Source organism: Hydractinia symbiolongicarpus, chromosome 13, assembly GCF_029227915.1.
Source record: "Hydractinia symbiolongicarpus strain clone_291-10 chromosome 13, HSymV2.1, whole genome shotgun sequence".
NCBI lineage: Eukaryota > Metazoa > Cnidaria > Hydrozoa > Anthoathecata > Hydractiniidae > Hydractinia > Hydractinia symbiolongicarpus.
In genome coordinates this window covers 9,111,018-9,130,624 of record NC_079887.1, presented here as the reverse complement: position 1 = coordinate 9,130,624, position 19,607 = coordinate 9,111,018, and the positions used below count along the sequence as shown (strand labels likewise).

At 33.1% G+C, this 19,607-nt stretch overlaps 1 protein-coding gene across 1 annotated transcript; it reads left to right on the top strand.

Annotated features, from left to right (window-relative positions):
• Nucleotides 1-1,297: 1,297 nt before the first annotated feature.
• Nucleotides 1,298-19,607, top strand: LOC130623276 (mediator of RNA polymerase II transcription subunit 13-like). The gene is made up of 20 exons (XM_057438746.1): nt 1,298-1,519; nt 5,102-5,360; nt 6,706-6,790; nt 6,882-6,968; nt 7,212-7,360; nt 7,776-8,012; nt 8,828-9,029; nt 9,217-9,846; nt 10,665-11,124; nt 11,582-11,875; nt 12,224-13,309; nt 13,740-13,920; nt 14,020-14,179; nt 14,367-14,589; nt 15,005-15,211; nt 15,672-15,919; nt 16,400-16,539; nt 16,646-17,295; nt 17,889-17,977; nt 18,113-19,607. The coding sequence occupies exons 1-20, from the start codon at nt 1,451-1,453 to the stop codon at nt 18,246-18,248; spliced, it is 5,592 nt and encodes a 1,863-aa protein (XP_057294729.1). The 5' UTR covers nt 1,298-1,450; the 3' UTR covers nt 18,249-19,607.

Below are 19,607 nucleotides of genomic sequence, written 5' to 3'. Positions count from 1 at the left end.
TTTTCCCAAGGAGATCTTATTGAATTATTAATTTAGATTCGCGCTAAAATCAGTGTTGACTTAACCATAAATAAATCTATGTATTAATGAATAATTTGCATTTATACTTTGAACAGCGCATCACCGCAAAGTCTACCATCATATTTCGTAGACTACAATGCTGTACATAGGTAAATTAGTGGAATGAAATGCAGAATTTCGAAGTTAGTAGATACTTTAAAGATAATTGAGTGATCTGTAATCTTAATAATAGGTCCGCTACTTTACGGATAGACACTTCAGCAAAAACTTTCTCAAATTTTAATTTTGGACAAATTTCGCGTAAAAAATTTCGCCAAAATCAAAATTTACTTTATTTGCAGGGGAAAATCCTTTGCGAATGGCAACAATTCTCTTTCTCTTCTTTTCTCTAATAGTAATTGAAAGTCTGCCTATTTCTATTATACTGCTTCAAGAAATTGGGATGTCCGAGAAAAGGTCGCAGCGTCAAAGAAAAATAAACTTTAAGTTTATGCCCTTACAATATTTTTTGCTGACTATGCCCCAATCTATCCCAAATTTTAGGTTCCATCCATGCTGAATTGCCCATAATTGAGGACATTGTGGAAAGCTAGAGTGCTTTCTAGCTTTTAACTTGACATACACTTTCGCCAAAATAAACTCTTACAACATACAGTAGAGTATTCAGGGTCTTTTTTGCTGCTGTTATGGTTGACAAAAAGAGATTCCTTCCGCAATCAGTTGGCGCCGAGAGTTGAGTTTATAAAGCAAGCGTGCATCAAAAAGTATAAAAAGGTTTTTAACAAACTTGGATTGGATAAATAAAAACAACAGAGTATTCTGTATCTTGTATGTTTCACTTTTAAACGTTCCAGGAAAAAATTGTATAAAAAATTATTTGGTGTACAATGTCAGTCAAATTACGTAATAAGATATTTCAAAAAATTTGAATACTTATGTTACGAATAGAACCTTTGTGGTTGATGAAATGTATGTTGTCGCGCCATACTTCGTATTGTTTAATATTTATTATTTGGTAAAAAACTTCTGGGTAACCTTCCTCCAACTTCCCAGAAAACAATCTTCCCTTTTGTAAAAACGTTTCGGGGGAATTTATGTTTAGAAATAAAAGAATATGTTATTGTTTACAGCGTTGTTAATCCAGACACGATAACAATATGCCAAACAATACACGTGATCATAATACGCCATCCAATTATGCAACTTCGATCTTCTGAAACCGGCAAATCTGTCTCGGGGAATTTTTAGAAATAGCAAAAGAGTCTGGTAACGAATTTGGGTACCGCGCTGAGAAGGGAAAGCAGCCATTTTCTTTTCTCGACAACAAGAAATTTTTAGAAGAAGTTTATTTTACTTTTAGGTGTATTACTAAATATATAAATTGTTATGGTATAGTCACATTTCGTGACTCAGTAAAATATGTGTTACTATGAATAACTTTTCGACGTTCAATAATGAAGATTTCCTAGCTGAATGTACAACCAACGTTTTCTCCTTGGTAAGCGACTTAGCTATCACACTATTGTGATGTACGTTATTCGGGGTACTAATGCCATTTTACACATATTTCTGTGTAATATATCAGCAGGAACCAAACAATTTTATTATCCTAGGCGTTGCAAGTTCTCTTTTTTTAAGGAACTCATAAACATGTTTTTAAAAAAAACATTTGCTATACAACTAGCTCTAGCCAACAAAAATAGTTAGCTATAGCTAGCTTTGAAGAAGACTTTTTTTACTAGTAGTTAGCTATTAGTTGTTTTTTTCTTGATCCAGTATTTTTATATAATTATGTTAAGGCAGGTCTCCAGTTAGTGATGTTATGCAGCAACAAGATTTCCTTTTATAAGTTCTTTCCTCAGCAATATGAAGGTACAGATAAGCTGCATATGTTGTCAAAAGTGCAGTGTTTTTAAACAAGTTTGGTGTATCAAAACAAATTTAAGTGTTCACCCAAAAAAGCCTATTTTGAAAATAAAAACCCTCATTTTGTGTAAGGGAAGAGGGTCAGATAAGCCACAAACGCCAACATATACAGAGTTCGAGGGACTTCTCGAATTAAATTGGTGGTTGTCCTCCAAAACCGCCTGTACTTTCCAGACCTTGCCAAGAACATTTCCCGAATGCAATTCCTTGTAACATACCATGCGGAAGAAAGCTAGAAGAAGGCGCTTTTTACAGGTCTATGCGCGTTTTATTAGGCGAATACTTGATTTTTTTTCAAAACGCAGAAAACACCTGCCCTTTTTACAGCGTATGCGGCTTAACGGCAAAAAAGTCCTCATCCATTACATGGTGGCATGTGTTGTTTATAATCCCAAATACCAACAGGCAATATAATTTAGGCGGTAAGCCTGGGCCAGTCTATTTCAAAGTTTATTTTTAGGTAGAGTCAAGCTAATTCTGAAAAACAAGAACTGCTTGCGCCGAACATGCCTTTCTTTTGAGAGACTGTTTTATAACGGCAGGAAATGGGGCCATACTGTATATCCTGCACATAAATTTGATGAAAAGCATAATAGCAGACATTCTGCAAATGGTAAATGTTGTAGTAATTCTAAAAAATGTGGTAGCTATGAGAAGAAAACAAATTTTATTTAAAGGGTGCCCTTGAATGCAGATGTTTGTATCAAAAATATATCTGCTGTGGATAATAATTCCATAATTCACCTTTTCTCAATTCTGCATTTATAACGGCAAATTTGTTTACATAATGCCAGTTATGTTTTACACGCAGACTGAGAATGTGACAAACAAGTGTAAAAGAAAAACACATTTTTGCATTTAATGCAATTTTGTAACATCGCTTTATGAAATATATTAGATATTTAATGTTTTAAAATGCTTAAACAAGAATGACCCAGCTGTTTATTTTTGGAGGTGGGGTGGAATTTCACAACTTTTGATAAAAACAATTCTTCCTTTTCAAAAAAAGCAAAATCAGTGATGAGATTATATTTTTTCTGCAGCCAATTAAGTAGTAATCACACTCCTGTAGTACATAAGGGATACAAGTTCTGAGTACAATCTTTGCACAACTTTCCTACTATCATATTTCCAGAGAAAACCCAGAAGCAAAACGCCTTTGCCTTTTTTACTCTGACCCTTTTTTAGCTCCCAACATTCTACACTGATAGTCTTCACCTTTATTTGTTTTGTACATTGTCACATTTAAGAACCGTCTTGTGAACCTTATTGAAATTAACTAAGCAACATGCATATCAAAAAGGCTTATAAAGAAGATATCAATGATTGTATTATTGTTGAAGGCTATCATTTTATTTCATGATATAGTTTAGAAGGTGATGTTTTATGAGATCCTTGTCCCATCATAGGGCAAAGTCAAATAATGTTAAGCATCTATTTAATTACAGAGGATCAAAGTTAAGAATTAACAATCATAAATGGCCTTTTCTAGTGTTTTTTTTTTTCACAATTGATATTTCAAGCCACCTCGTTGAATCCCCTTAATCTACACCAAGAACAAGTTTCTTGGTTAATTTTATCTTACACATTGTCCTTCATCAACGTGCAGTATACTGACTCAGAAATAGGAAATTATTAGATATATATAGATATGAAAAATATAGTACCGCCCGAATGTAATGTTGCATGTACACCCATATGATGTCGCTAATGAAGTCATGTTTACATAAAGAAACTTATGTTTCTATTGTTGCACATGTATTTTTCATGTTTCTATTGTTATCTATAATTGTGTGCATTAACAATAATATATGAAAAAACTTTTGTTTGAATTTTAAGACTTGAAAGTTGCACCCTCATATTTTTTTTAAATAATCCAAGTCCAGGTACCCCTTAGTTTTAAGTCCTAATTTGTGACAATTTAGATTATTACTTTATTTTCAATCTGTGGGCTGATTGCTTTCTTTCATATGCTTAAAGTTCAGGTTTGATGTCATAAAAGTCCTCAAAACTGGTCTTAAGTTTACCCAAATATCATTGTTTAATTTTGAAAGGCCTAACTTCATGAGCAATTTAGGTCTCTGGGCCGACGTCCGTTTACATTATCATCTTTATGTTTTAAAAAGGCCTAATTCGTGAAAAGGCCTCAGTCCATTTAAACTGCATCTCATAATGGCCTAAGTCCATTTTAATAATATTCAAATAAGTTCATAAAACATTTTAATAAATTTTACCTGCACAAACTTACCTTAATGTAAACTTAACAGACTTCTTGGGCCCACTTACTTACAAAATACCTTAGTACTGTTAAATATTTTTTAAAAAGTTATTATTAAATAGTAAGTCCATTTATCCTTTTTTAGTCCCTGGTTAATATATATAATGTACAAAATGAGTTAAATCAACTCAAAATAAATTTATTAAACATAACTAATCAAAAACACAGCATAGAGAGTAAAAAGTTGAAGAGGGCTTTCAACTAAACAAAATTTTTTTTTGACTTTCTGAAAATAAATAGACTTAGGCATTTTATAAAATGAAAGGCTTAAGGGCTTTTTTAATGTAATGGTGTGATGTTGGTGTTTAAATTGTGTTAACAATCACAAAATATCAACTATGATTGTTTGGAATATACATAAGGGATCAAGTACAGGGCAATACCCCCCCCCCCCTCCTCCCCCTCTCCCTTAATAACTTGTGATAGACTAGTCCAAATTGAATCAAACTTGGTACATATACAGATACAGTTTTTCATAAAAGAAACAAAATTTCATCGGAAAGTTGAAATTTTTCCAAAATTGCATTTAAGTTCTAGAGCGAATTTTTACATTCTGTTTGAAGTTTTTGATAAATAAAGATATATATTTTCTGGTCCAAGTTAAAAGAAGTGTTTGAAATAGCCCACATTTTTTTAACTTTTAACAAAGTAATAGATTATTCTATTACTCTTATAGAATATGGATTTTTTTTCATTTTGTAGTTGATATGTCATGGACTTGTTTAGTTTCTATTTGTTCTTGGTGTTTTGAAGTATGTTTGCTTTTAGATGTCAGGAAAAGTTGAAATCAAAGATGACATAGAAATGTTGATAACTAACTGCCTCAGCTTAAAGTTGGGTTGCTCTGTACTTAATCCCTATTATTTTTTTGTATAGACTGATACCCGTGGATTGAAATGGAAAAAGTACACTTGCAAATGTCTGAATAGCGCCAGCACATCTGATGATCCTATTCTTACAGCATATACCATTGCTTTAAAGACAGATGTATTTTGTGTATGGCAAAGGATACCACAGCCTGGTGTCCCGATTCAAGAGATTGATAACCGTCTATTTAATTGTGCCAAGGAGCTGATCATTTTTTGGTATGGCGAAGAACCTGTGTTAAAAGATGTACCGGGACCACAGCTGCAAGGTATGCAACATACAGTTGTTTAAGTACAAGAGAACTAATAAGAATGATAATTTGTTAGATAGTGACTTGTTTCTTTCCCTGTCAGTTGAGGAAATAACATTGCTTTTTATATATAAAAATTGTTAAAACAACAAAAATAGATAGCATAATTGTTTCTTTGTAATGTTACAAACATTTTAATATTATATTTTAATAGATTTTTTTTACTTCATATATTTTAAATCTTAAATCTGATCCTGGAATCAGGAAAGTAGAATTTTATAAATAAAATAGGATTGAAAAGCATATACAGTACAGTCTGAATGTAATCTACCGCGTACACGCTAATATCTCACCTTTTCATGGAGGACGGCAGTCATTTGTCTTTTGTTATAATTAAATCCCTTAAGGGTTTTGTGAGTTTATATTTGCGTGTTAAAAAACAATGCGCTCGCGAAGAAATATCGGAGCTATTATATTTCTTTTAATAGCAAGGTGCATTGTGTAAATGTATTAATAAGCTATTCCTTTAAGTATTAGCGTGAAGTAATTAAATAATAAAAATCTTTTGTGAAGTTTTATAATACATTGGGTGAGAATGTATTGTTGATTTAAAGATTCCAGCTCGTTTAATTTAAGAAACATACGAGAAGCATCGTTCACAACTATTAAATGCCGCTTTTCGTTTTTAAACTTTTAAAATGTGATCTTAAAAAACATTTCTATCCGCTTTTCGATTTTATACTTTTAAAAAGCGATCTTAAAAAACCTTTCTAATGCCGCTATTCCTTTTTAAACTTTTAAAAAGCGATCTAAAAAAAACATTTCTATCGACGCTTTTCGTTTTTAAACTTTTAAAATGCGATCTAAAAAACAATTCTATCGCCACTATTCGTTTTTAAACTTTTAAAATGCGATCTAAAAAAACATTTCTATCGCCGCTTTACGTTTATAAACTTTTAAAATGCGATCTAAAAAACGCTTAATTAATGCAATTAAAAATTTCAAAAGAGTTCGCGCAAATTAGATTGCTAAAATTGATCTTGCAACCTATTGTGATTAAACAATCAATCGCGTGGGGTCATTGTTTACCAGTGAGTCGCTGCGACGCATTTTCTTAAAAAAACAAAAGCTATCAATGTCATTGTTTTGTGTAAATATTCATGCGAGTCTCACGTCCACGGTAGATTACATCCAGACTTTACTGTACATGCATTCTTACAAAGCCTAAGTGTTGTCATATTTCATTGCAAAACTTTTTTTATATCTAGCAGCATGTTAAACAGTGATTACGTTACTTTACTTATTTTGTTCTCGATTATTTGTGGGTATGACAATAAACAACACATTCTTAATTTTGTTATAGAAGTTGAAACTGGAAGCTATGAAGATGGAATTTCGCCAGAAAACCTTGACTTGTTTTTTAAATCAATTTACAACATCATTGAAAAGTGAGTGTATAGACTACACTGGTGTGAAATAAAGATTTTCTAACATTACACAATCTTACACAATTTTATTACTATATATGTTGTTTTTTAGAAACCTTTTAAATAGCGATTTTGTTCGACTTGGGAAATGGTTTACAAAACCAGTTATTGATGTTGATAAATCAAATACACCTGCCAGGTTATTACTTTTCTTTTTGATCAAAGCCAATGGCAAATTAAAAGAGTATTTGCCACAGCGTTAAGTTACAAGGGCATGGTTTTGACGTTGAAGAAGGAATACGAAGCGTGAAAAAGCACTTTTAAACAGTTTTTTTTATGAGTTTTTATCCTCATAAACTGTTTCATCAAGCACTCCTAATTTTATTAGAAAATTTAAAGGTTGTTGTATGGAAAGGTTAAAGGTAAATTATTTATGTTTTAGAGCTCTCGCATTCAGTTTTTCACTTTTTATACATGGTGAGAGTACTGTTGTTGCAGCAGTTGATGTGGAAGAAAAGAATGCTATACGAAATCTTTGTCCTGAAGATGGGCAGAAAACTTCTGTGTATGTTTCAAACAAAGAATCAAAAGGTATTGCAGCTTTGCTTTAGTTGGCAAGGATTAATGTTGTGAGGGATTTCATTACGTATAGAATGGCCTAAAAAAGCCCCATTTTTGATTCTGGAATAGGTTGCAAAATTAACATTTTCAAATATGAACATATTATATATCTAATGTAGTGAATTAGGCCATTTTATACTTAACGGGTCAGGGGTATAATTGAATTAAGCGACTGGACTATAGAAGTTTCCTAGTCAGCACATATAAGAAAATCAAAATTAAATTTTACTTTTTACATAGCAAAGTAATTAGTTTTTTTTATTTTATACGCGTCATATTAATGGAAAAATTCAATGTAAAAAAATGATGACATAGTTCTATTAATCAGCATACACAATTGTTTAGTCTGTTTTCACTTTCACTTTTATACTCTCTTTGTTTTTAGTTCTACTGGCTCCTTATGGTCTCGATGCTCACCTTACTGGTAACAGTTTGCCAGATACAGATGCACGAGCTGTAAAAATAATTGAAGAATGGAAGAAGTTTTTTCCAATTAGCAAGAAAGATTATGATTCTTCACTGAAGTCACATACCTGTTGTGGGGTTGTCGAAGTTAATCTTGGTGAAGTAAAGATGTTATACCCTGCACATTTAGTTTTGGTACCTCTTACATTAACAAACGGTAATTTCCTTTTTTTAAAAATCATTACTCGTTTTGCTAAGATAAACAAAGAATATTTAACACCATGTTTTTCCGAAGAAGATTTGCATTAGAAAATTCCTATTGATATATCCACTTTTTGTTAAAACTTTGTGTGACTCTAGATATAGCCTTTTACATATTTGTTATACTTACTCATACTTCCCACTGCTATTACAGCCTTCTTTGTTAAAATTTTTCAAACTAACTAATGTTTTTTTTCCGACATGTGACCCTATTACGTATTATGTAAGGTCTGTTTTAGTTATTACTGATAGGTATAGCCAAAACAGATGCACTCTCACTACAAAATGAAACAAAAGTTTTCTACAGACAATTATTTTCTCTGAAAAAATAATGGTAATTCTGCATCAATGTTAGGGTCTGTTTTAATTAATGCAACAATACCTTTATAAAAATGCTTCTTTTTACAAAAGAAAAATGTTTAATTTAACCACTGGCGAGAAAAACGACATATAAATTAAATAAAAATTGCCAGTTTAATGCTAGTTAAAAATTACCAATTTAATTTACCCTTAAGTAATGTAAACTAGTTTTAAATGATCCAGTTAAAGCTCCATGTAAATATTGATTGTTCATTTGCTCAGAGTTTTGGTTGTTATATACTTTATGTTAGGCTCATGACAAAAAAATGTGTTGTTTTCGTTGCATGAACTTTAGCAGTCATTGCCCATTAGGTGCTGTATTATGTTTTCTCTAAATCTTAAACAGGTAATGTTTTGTTGCATTGCAAAATGATATCCTTTCTCTTAGTCTTTGTTTATTTTACCCTTTAGGGAGCACGACAAAGACAAGTAGTTTTAATGAAGCTATCACAAAGACATCAAAAAGAATCCTTTCCACGAAAGTTGTCAACAAAGCATGGGAAAACATTAAACAAAAAGAAGAACTCCATTTACCATCAACTCAGTTATGGGATTTCAAAGAAAACTGTTACCACTCAGCTTGTGGATGTTCGTCAAACAGTAACACAACTCGGTACGTAAGTTGTATTCAACAGGAAGACAATAAATGTTTCATAAAAAGGCAGCATAAGTTTTCGTTTTTAGAGATAATTTTCAGATGTTGTATGCAGAAATTTTTTCGTGCTATGTTTACTGTTTGTAGAACCAGTTAGGTATAAGTAAACTTAAGTGATAATTTTTTCATTATATTCGTTTTGTAGTGTGAAAAGTTCCACTACAGGCAATCCATTTAGCAACACGTTTAACCACAATCAGGCTTCAAATGCAAATCTTCCATCAACTGCTAAAGTTAAAAAGGTTTCTCAAAGTGCTTCATATTCATCATTTCATCAACGGGTACTGAAAACTGGAAAACCAACTGGAAAGTTAACACCATCCTTGAGTGGTAGAGTAACACCTTTACCTAGTGGATCCACGAAACCGTTTGGCACTCACACATCAACGGGAAGTGAAGATCAAAAATGTACACCATTCGTGACAGAAAAGAAAGAAAACATAGCATCATTGCAAAATAATGACAATGGAAAATTGTACTCGTCTATTCCCAATAATTTAGTTGCTCCAGCACTTTCTATGCGCGAAAAAACAACTCTTTCTAGAGACTCTGTAAAATTCAGTGTCAAGAAAAAGATGTTTGTTTATAAATTACCAGAAAAACTAAATATGGAAAGACCACAACTTCCTGGAAATAATATAGAACCAAGATTCAGGGAAACTATATGTGAAACTGCCCAAGATGCTATTCTTGTGAAGTCAGAGTATGGAGCCTTAACACCTGTATTTTTAGACGAACCTAACGAATTGAAAATTGAGCAGTTGCCAGGCTCAGGGTATGTTACATTTATTTTTATTTTTAAACGCTATATTTTAAAATTCTTTTTTATAAAAGTAGTTTTGTATTTGCAATATCTTTTCCATGGTGAAGGTCTCTTGAGAGACAAGAAAGGGGTTGAACAATACCTGAGGGGCAATTGTGGAAGTCCCATGAAATGCCACATAGTGATGGTGTCACTTTAAAAAACACCCAGTCTGTGAACAGTTGATGTTAGGAAGGGCATCCAGCTGTAAAACAATGCCAAAACCCTTTATTAAATGGCCCTGAGAACAGCTGGTGAGACAAACTGCTTAAACAGGACTAAAACTTTGAGGAGTGAAGGTGTTATGCATGGTAGGACAGATGTCGGGTGTAAGCATCGTCAGACTGTTACCCAGCTATCTCATCACAAGGTAGATAACTTTAGGTTGATGATGGCTAGTGTAAATTTTGATTCACTGAGAGTTAGACCAGGTGAGGTAGTTGACATGTTAGAGCGTAGAGCTGTTGATATGTTTTTTGTTCAGGCAGTCGAAAGTGGAAAGCAACTTCATTTAGATTTGTAGTAGGAGGGCAAGGATTTGATAGGTAATAGAATTGTAACTTTTATGTCAGTATAATTCTCCACAGGGAGGAAGATGAAAATAAGTTTTATGAGTTGCAGTCACATCAAGATTTAGAGACAGTGATCTTGTCATGGTGGGCAGCGACTCTAATGGTCATGTTGTGAAGTCATCCCGAATGTTATAGAGGTGTGCATAGAGGCTACAGTTTTGTGACGTAGTCAAAATACTTGTTGTTTTTGTTAATTTGTTTTTATTTAAATCTTTATAGGATAAAGAAACATGTTGATCCTGTATTTGGTTTTGAAGATGTCGGGTTTAAAAAGATAAAATCAGAACCGAGTGACCCCCCAAAAAGAGGTCCAGGACGACCTCGAGGAAGGCGTAGCTCTGTACTTTCTCCATCAGAAGGAGTTGGACAAATATCCGATGATGATATATTTTTGCCAAACACTCGACGAAGAAGTAGTGTAAATTTGCGAAAACGTGATAGTCCCATCACTTCTCCAAGAAGCGAATCACCCACACATTCTGGGCCTGGTAGGCCAAGAAAACGCACTCGTATTAGTAGTAAGAATCTAAGTACAACCAAACCACCTCCTTCGCCACCTTATAAATCAACTTCGTCTGTAAGTATTATGACTACAAAAGAGCTAATGCCAAACTTTGATGACTTGGACCATATGTTTGATAATCCTGATGATGACGATGATGACATTTCATTGAAAAAGGTCTAATATTTATTTTTCTTGCCTTTTTATTTACCATCAGTCATATTAATTTTAATAATAAAACTGATCTTAGAATAAGCCTTTCTAATTCATGTCAGTATGCTGCACGAAAGCTGACTGGTGAACATATAACTAAATTTAAAGGCTGAAATTTTTTGTTTGTTTGTTTATTAAATTTTAATTGGCATTATAACACAGCCAAGTACTGACATAATGCCTACTAATCATTACTGGTCGTAAGTACTCAACTTTAACATATCCAAATTTGGTCCCATATTAAACGTATTCCATCAACATTAAAAAAGCAGGTGATCAGAAATTAGTTTCAATGTCAACATATTGTTGATAAAAAGTCTTACAGATTTGAAGATTTTTTGAAAAAGCACTTTGAAAAGTGTTTGCTGTCCTTATTTTTGTTTATTTTTTGTGTGACCTTTATTTCTTTTTTAAATTTTAGATTCCTGCAGTCAGTGAACCTCTTATTACTTCTGGATTGGCAGACTCTGGTCCTCAACTCACTACATCTAATCTAACAACCACAACTGCGACTGGACTGACTGTTCAGGATCTTGCACAAATGTTTCCAACGCCTCCTTCTCCTCCAAAAAATACAACATCACCAATAACAATTACTCATAGTGACCATCATCCTGCTCATGTGAACAGTGTGTCTCTTGTATCACCTGATACATCACAGCATACTCCAGCTGCAGAAAGTGAACAAATGGAGATTGAAAAGCCGTCACTAAAGGTACATATCTATATTATAATACCTGTATACGTCTGCCTGTCTGTCTATCACGCAATATTGTCCGCAAGTAGTGAGACGCACACAATGTGGTATAAAAAAACAAGCTGGATTTTTCCACGGGCCACCAACTAATTTTTTGAAATTTTATAAGTAACCACTATTCCTTTATGTGGCTTTCTGTGTGAGTAAAACATTTCTAATTGTGTAAAACTTGTATATATTCAGCTGTTGAATATACTTTAAATATGTATGATCTGATAACTAGCACATTTAAATTTGTATCAATTGAAGAAACGTTGGTATGTCATTACAAGTGAAGTATTTTGTGGAATCTTCTTTACGTTTTAGGGAATGGTTCCAACATTTATTCTACCAAAATTTCAAGTTCAAACAATTCCTTCAGCATATGCACCAATTGTTTTACCTCAAAGAAAAGTTGACTTTGGTCGAATTAACCAGGTTAAATATACTCCAAGCTGGGACACCAACCATCACCCACCAATACTTTCACGTAGACCAAGTGGAAACAGAGTTTCATCAAGTTCTGATGATGCACAAGAAATAAATCAAAATAATTCAAAACTTAAACTTACCATTCCATCACCGTCAGCATTACTGCAGAGACAAATTTCAGAGCTAGCTACTCCCAGCTCTTCCACAATACCTATTACCATGCAGGATTATCAAGCTTTGATTATAAACTTAACAATTGCAGACTCGTGTATAAATTGGACTGCAGCCAACACGTCATTAGCTTCGCTTTTTCAAGAAAAGACTTACATGTTATTCAAGGCATACCAAAATGTGACGTGGAAAAAAACTGCTGTTGATGACGCTACCTCTACCTTATTTCCTGAAGATTCTGTTTTGCAACCTCTAAGTTGTTTCAAACAAAAAACTTCAAGTAAAGCATTGAACAAAGTAGAGGAAGCAAAGTTCCTTTTGTTACCAAATGACATAGAGTTGTTGCTGAAAAATATTTCAACACCACTGGCCACCAAATATTTACATGGTATTGTTACAAAGTATTATACCAAACAACCAAAGGAAAGTGAAATGACTAGTAATTTAACCCAACAAAGTAACACGATACTAAAAGAATTACAACGTCGTCTTGAAAAAGCTTTACATGGCCCTGTTAAAAAATCTGTATGGGATGATCCAAAAGTTAATGGTCCACTTTCATTTAAAAAATTGACTGATTTATGTAACAAAAACAACTCGCAGTCCGCGTTATCAGCTAATGGATTGTTGTTTAATTATGATGGCGACATGCTTGCCACATCTCCTGTGGCAGTTAAGCATTGGCAGTCTCTTCACTTGGAACCATATGGAGGACGACGAAATATTGCTTATATTGTTGCGCTACCAGAGAGTGAATTTATAGTTAATAGTACAAAGCAATTCTTCAAAGAACTTAATTGTGTCTATGAGGTGAAAATTAATTTCATTATTATTTCAAGACTAGCCTGTAACTTGTAAACCTAACTGTTAGCACATTCCCTGAAGGAGATTTATCTTCAATTTAATGCAGAAAGTAAATTAACGAATTATGTTAGACCGTGGTCACAAATTTGTAAAAATAAATCGCGAATTAGCAAACGTTTTATTTAATCATTGTAACAATTGTAACATTTTTACGTAATGTTTTAGTGTGTTTCTTATACAATTCTCTTTTTTCTGACAAAAGTATCTGATTTTTTGTTATCTAATTTTCAAAGCACAGTTTTTATCATTTTATGCAAATGAACAACAACAGCAACGATAGAGATCACTTTGTTACTCAATAATTCAGTTCTTTTTCACAATGTTTCTCTATTATTTTGTAATGGTTATTGAGACGCTTTTTTAATATTTACTGCAGTCCTTAAATCTTGGTACACATTGGCCAATCGTAAAAGATCTTCGCGATGGATTACTTCGAATTACGCAAAAATCAGTTCAGAAGGTTTCTGCGTCATCAGTTAGCGATTGGTTCAGTCAAAATGACTCAAAATTGATGGCAAAGTTAAAAGTCGTTGCTCAATTCTGTAAACATCAGCTTGGTAATTTCTTTGTTTTGTATTTTTTCCGTTTGCAGGTGTTTATGCAGTGTGTAGACATCTGATTTGTTACCTTACCAACTGTTAATGATGGTTTTATAGGACCATATTTGGCATCATTAATTCTGGATTCAACGTTGTACACTAGTAAATCAGAAATTGAACGAAGTGCTTCATCAGCTGCTATTTCTTCTGCATTAAAGCAACAAAATCCCTCCTCTCCAGCAACAGCAGCAGGTTCTTCATATAGTTCCCAAAACATGTAAGTTAACACTCCATGAAAATACTTTTTTAATTATGGACATGTTTAAATATATGAGGCCCTTTTTTGCCTGGATTGTTGACTTTGAGAAGAAGTGATAGGATATTTTTTTCAAACTTTTTTAAAATTACGTCAAATGTCATACCTTTGTGAAATAATATTAAATGATTTTTTTATTTTTAAATAGTTCCTCTGTTGGAAACACTGGTACTGCCACAGTGTATGACGAAACTCCTGTTGACACCACAAAAGAGTGCCCACCTACGTTGGTAATATACATGGTGGATCCCTTCCATCAAGAATCGCAAGAAGAGAACGTTTCAAAGTTATGGTCATATGTGGGCTTGTTGAAATGCTTTGTGGAAATGAGTCCGAACTTTGATAAACTGAAAGATAACATCCTTTTGCAGGTAACGTTTCTTTTTTGGATGACAAAAGAGACTATTGGAAACTTTACCTAAAATTAAGTCGGATCGATTTGGGTTTTAAAATTAGCTTGTCTGATTTTGGACAAAATATTCAATCACCAAAACAAAATATTTCATCGTTAGACTACTGTTTGTATTTTGACATTTTGTATTTTGGTAAATATGCTGAGTATTGTATCGCCAACTAAAAACTACAGATTGCTTCCAAGAATTGCACATCTGCTACTTTTCATTTATGTAAAACTCTTGCATTAATGTTGATCATTTTTCTTTCCGTGTTTCTTTCCGTGTGTGTAAATTCATGTGCATGCATATTTTCTGAATTATCTTTTTCTATTTTCTTTTTTTAGTTATTTCATTTTAATGTTTCTATCTTTCCTATAATATTTATCTGCAGGTGATTCCGTTAGAACAAATATTGCAACTTAATCTCAACACAAGCTCAAATAATAGTGGCACGCACAATTCTGAATTGAAAGAGCTTGCACTGAGTGTATATTCCAGATGTCGTGGCAATCCTATGACATGGATTAAAAAAACTGACAAGTGCATGACGGGATTTGGAGTTTGTAATTATAGAGATAATTTAGTCCGAAGAAGACAGGTATGTTAGCTGCGTGGAAAAAAAATTCTTGTAACGCGTTATATGTGCTTTTATAGAACATTATTTGCACATCGAGTAGGAATTTGACATATTTGACATGGTAGTCATTACTCCTGTAAACTCCTTAAAAATTCTGGAGGTAAAATATAAAAGTTGAAAAAATGAGAAAACTCCTGGATAAAAGTTTTTCTGAAACTGTCTTTTGTTTATGTCTGTTATTTTTTTTTATTTATTTATTCATTTTTTTTGTTATAAATAAAATATTTTCGTTTTTGTTGAAGTTATTTATCTCATCAAATTTACTGCTGGGGAAATAAATAGCGTAAATAGCCATGTATTTGATTATTTGGATGTTTATAGTGTTGCGGAAATCAGTCCCAGTGTTAACTCTTCAAATGCTTACCTCCTTATTGTTTTTGACGTTTTTTTATCATATAATATTGTCATTTCTTTGTTTTAGGTTGAGAATAACTTACCGCCATATGTTTATCTTCCACCTTTCATTTTATCAATACCAACAGAATATCTGAAAAACCAAACTCACTCCAGTGTTGCAAATTCAGCACTTCAACTCAAAGAAAGTAATGTCAATACTCTATTTTGTTGCTATGGTATCTCCACTGACGAGCAGTGGTTGATTGTGACGTGTACTGATCAAGCAGGCGAACTTCACGAAACAAGTTTGATAAAGATAACTTACCCGAAAAGGTATACATACTAAATTTGATTAGGAGTTTCCCTAACCTTGAGTACGTTTATAGAACATTAGGTGGCCATTCGATAACATTATGCACTTGAGGCTGGGAATCTTGTCTCAATGGTTATCATGAACGATGTAGATAGTTTATTTTTTTCTCAGGATAAAACTGAAAAAGTCAAAGGAAATGGTGTATTCCGTAATCGTAACTTATTTTTTTGCAACTGTTACTATATTAAGCAAGGGAAATACTACTTTTAATCTGTAAAAGTTTTTTTACGGATTTTTCCACAAATAAATCTGTTAGCCGGTCATTGGGAATTTTGCGCCTCAGTTTTTTTAGATTGCTAACGAATGGCAGCATCTTTCTTTTTTTAACAAAAACTACTGCCATGTATTCAATGCAATGCGAACCTAATCTGTACAATGTCTAATTATTATTTTTTACAAACGTAGCAAACTGTTTCCCTAACAGTTTTTTTTCTTTCTAGAAGAAGCAAAAAATCTTCGATTTGGAGTATAGCTTTAAGAAAACTATGGGAGTTTATAACTGGTGTGATATCATACAGTGTTAGTTCGTGGAGAGTTGTACTGAGTAAACTTGGTGATGTTGGCCACATGGAACTGCGAGGTAGATGAACAGATATTTCTTTGCTGATTCCTGGCTTTTGTTTTTATATGCTTTCCTGTTTGTTTTATCGTTTTGTTGTTCTTACAAACTAATTTTTTGTATTTAGAACTACAGACGTTAATACAAAAAGAAATTCAAGCAGCTGTTCCTTGCACGCCAAACAGTCGACCAATGTCACCTCCCGTAGATGTATGTGCACCTTGTGCGGCTAATCAAAGAAGAACAGGTCAAGCCACCGTGAAAAGCATCTCACTGTGCACGATAAATCTTCAGAGTGATATTAAACTGTTACCTCTTAAAAGACAACGCAATTTAGATACTATAAAAAGCAGAGTTTTTGTCATGACATCCCCTAAATTGCATTCGACACGTGCACCTTCGAAAAACTCGAATTTTCATGGATATGAGAACTCCTCATTGATAAACACCTCTTTTGATGATGATCCAGATCGTGATACCCTCCATGGGATGCTACCTATGTTTCCTTCACCATCGGATGCGTCCATCTTTCAGACGTCACCGCCAAGCGAAATCACGAAGCTTTTGTCGCCTCCGTATCAAGCCAATGCGCCGATGCCTTCACTGTCCCCTTTTCAACCTATTCCTAACAAGCAAATGTTTATGGCATCGCCAACAAAAAATGTACAAGTTTCTGACTCAAGTGAATACAAAGGTCGACTTGCCATTGGTTTTTTGTTGTCTGGCACAGCTGTGGAAGCAGATACTGACAGTAACGGTAGACCTCAAGTGATAAAGGTATGTATCTTGTTTTTTCGTTCCATATATCTTGCTTTTTTTTATATTATAAAATTACCCGATGTTTTTGGAATATAGTTTGCTGTTTGTTGTTTTAATTAGTTAGAACCTAGGAATATAAACCTGCCTTTGTAATCCTTTCATTTCTTAAGACACGACACAAAGAATTTTTTTAGCAACAGGTTATTTTTTGTTAATCAAATACATTTGATTTTGTATCTTGTTACTGAAAAAAAAACATGCTGCGAGTAACCAAAAAATGCTGTAAGCAACGAGTAGCTAGCCTGATAACACAAGTTAACATTTTTAGGCGATAGTGTAAATTTGTTACTATCGCCAGAAAAAGTTGCTTCATGTCTCCGTGGCACAAAAATGAAATAAATCGTATTTTATCAAATTTTATGCTCGAAGTTGAAACTTGCAAATTAGTCACTGGATATTGTTTGTTGTGTTTGTTTGTTTATTTGTTTGTTTGTTTAAGCATACTTCGTTGTTTTCTGATTGGTGCATGTTAATATACATTTGTAATATAAAAACATATTCACTGTATATATTGCTGCAATATTGACTTCTTCTTATTTTGTCCCTCATAGTCTGAGTTACATGTTCACATGACATCTAATCAACAGTCAATGAAAAATGGACATCCACTGGATAGCAAAAATTATTTGGAAGTTATGAAGTAAGACTTCAGTAGTTCCAAGTTTCTGCATAATATATCTTTCCTTTAAAACACGAAAATCGTTCTTTTTATTTTGACTTTGTTATTGCATAATGGAAAACCTGTGCAATTAATTTGCTTGTCTTACTTATTCAGGTTTATACTTGAACGTTTTGATATGTTATCTTGGCTAAACGTTGACCCGGCAACCGGCAGCCGACGCTCGTGTTTACCTGTACATGCACGAACTAGTCTAACAACTCAGGAGATACTCCGCGCCCTTACGACGTAACACAACGTTACTTGGTGTATGGTGAATAACTCGCTTTAAACCAGACAGAAAAAACGAAAACTTGCTTAAAACTTTTTGTCTTAATGTCGGTACATTTGTCTTGATGTCGGTACATTTCGGGTGTACCAGCTTAATGTATTCAATTTTCCAACGTTATTTATGTTACGGTGCTAACCTTATTGGCTATATTTATTTTAACGAACTCCACTTGTTGCGCGACGGTTTATTTTGTAGATAACTGAATATCTTTGTATGATAGATGAATACAATTGAATAGTACGAGGGGAACTTTACCCATTGTTAAATTTTTACCCTGAAATCCTTTTCTTTTTTTTCCTTCTGGAAAAAAGTAAATGAAGAGAAATTAAAAAGTAATAAAATTAAATACTTAATAATAAAAATAGAAAACAGATTTTAAAATTCTGTCAAACTCTGTTGTTTTTGTGGATTTATTTTTAGTTGAGCTAACTTTTATATTTTAGTTGTCTTATTTGCAATTTTGACGGGTTTTTTCTTATTTTCAAGTAACCTGATAAAATAGCGAAGCTATTGTGAGATTGCCTTCTTTAATCGTAGAAAACAATGCTAGAGGCCAAAGAATCGCGAAACTTATTAGTCAATCATGAGCTCAAGAAAAACATGTTTTGAACTTTTTGTTTTTTTCTTAATGTTAAGTTTCACCCCTGTCCTCGATTTTGATCTATGACTGTACATTACTGTGAGTGGAGTTACAAATGTATTTGGCATATAAATATATATATATTGTGCCCTACTTTTCGAATTTAAGACATTATAAATATTAATTTAGTATTTTTTAAAAATTGATTTTGTATCCCTCCTAAGAAAATTTTAAAGTTTTAACTCTCGTGTAAACAATGGTAGTATTTATTGTAGTAACTACACATTCTCCTCCGCCGTGTCTCTCGTGTGCTATACTGAAGTGATAGTGTGACGTAGCGGAGGAGAGTGGTTAGCAAAGCGTGTGTGTTTGTGAGTGCTTATTGGGAGATTGCATCTTCAATCATCAATCTTGATGATTGATTAGATTGTGTCAGTGCAAAAACTGAATGTTATCAACCTCGTACCCTCTGTCATTACTTTCTGTTCTAGGAACAGCAAAGGATGAGTTCTTTTAGCAGTTGTTTTTTAAAACTGCACGCACCAACGGCTTTTATTAGAAAACAGAACTTTATTGTAAATTTATATTCGGACGATATAACATTGTATAGTTTAGAAATGCTCTCGGTCTGTGCAAAACTTATTTTGCTGGCTTAGTTGATGTAATGATTTCACGGTTGAGATAATCTTGTATATATTTTCCTTTTGAAATGAAATTACCAAAAAGGTTTTATACGATAA

Coding starts and splice junctions, on each gene's coding strand:
- LOC130623276 (XM_057438746.1), top strand. CDS start 1,451: ATGAATAACTTTTCGACGTTCAATAATGAAGATTTCCTAGCTGAATGT. Junction 9,847..10,664: donor GAGCAGTTGCCAGGCTCAGG/GTATGTTACATT, acceptor AAATCTTTATAG/GATAAAGAAACATGTTGATC. Junction 15,920..16,399: donor AAGATAACTTACCCGAAAAG/GTATACATACTA, acceptor TTTTCTTTCTAG/AAGAAGCAAAAAATCTTCGA.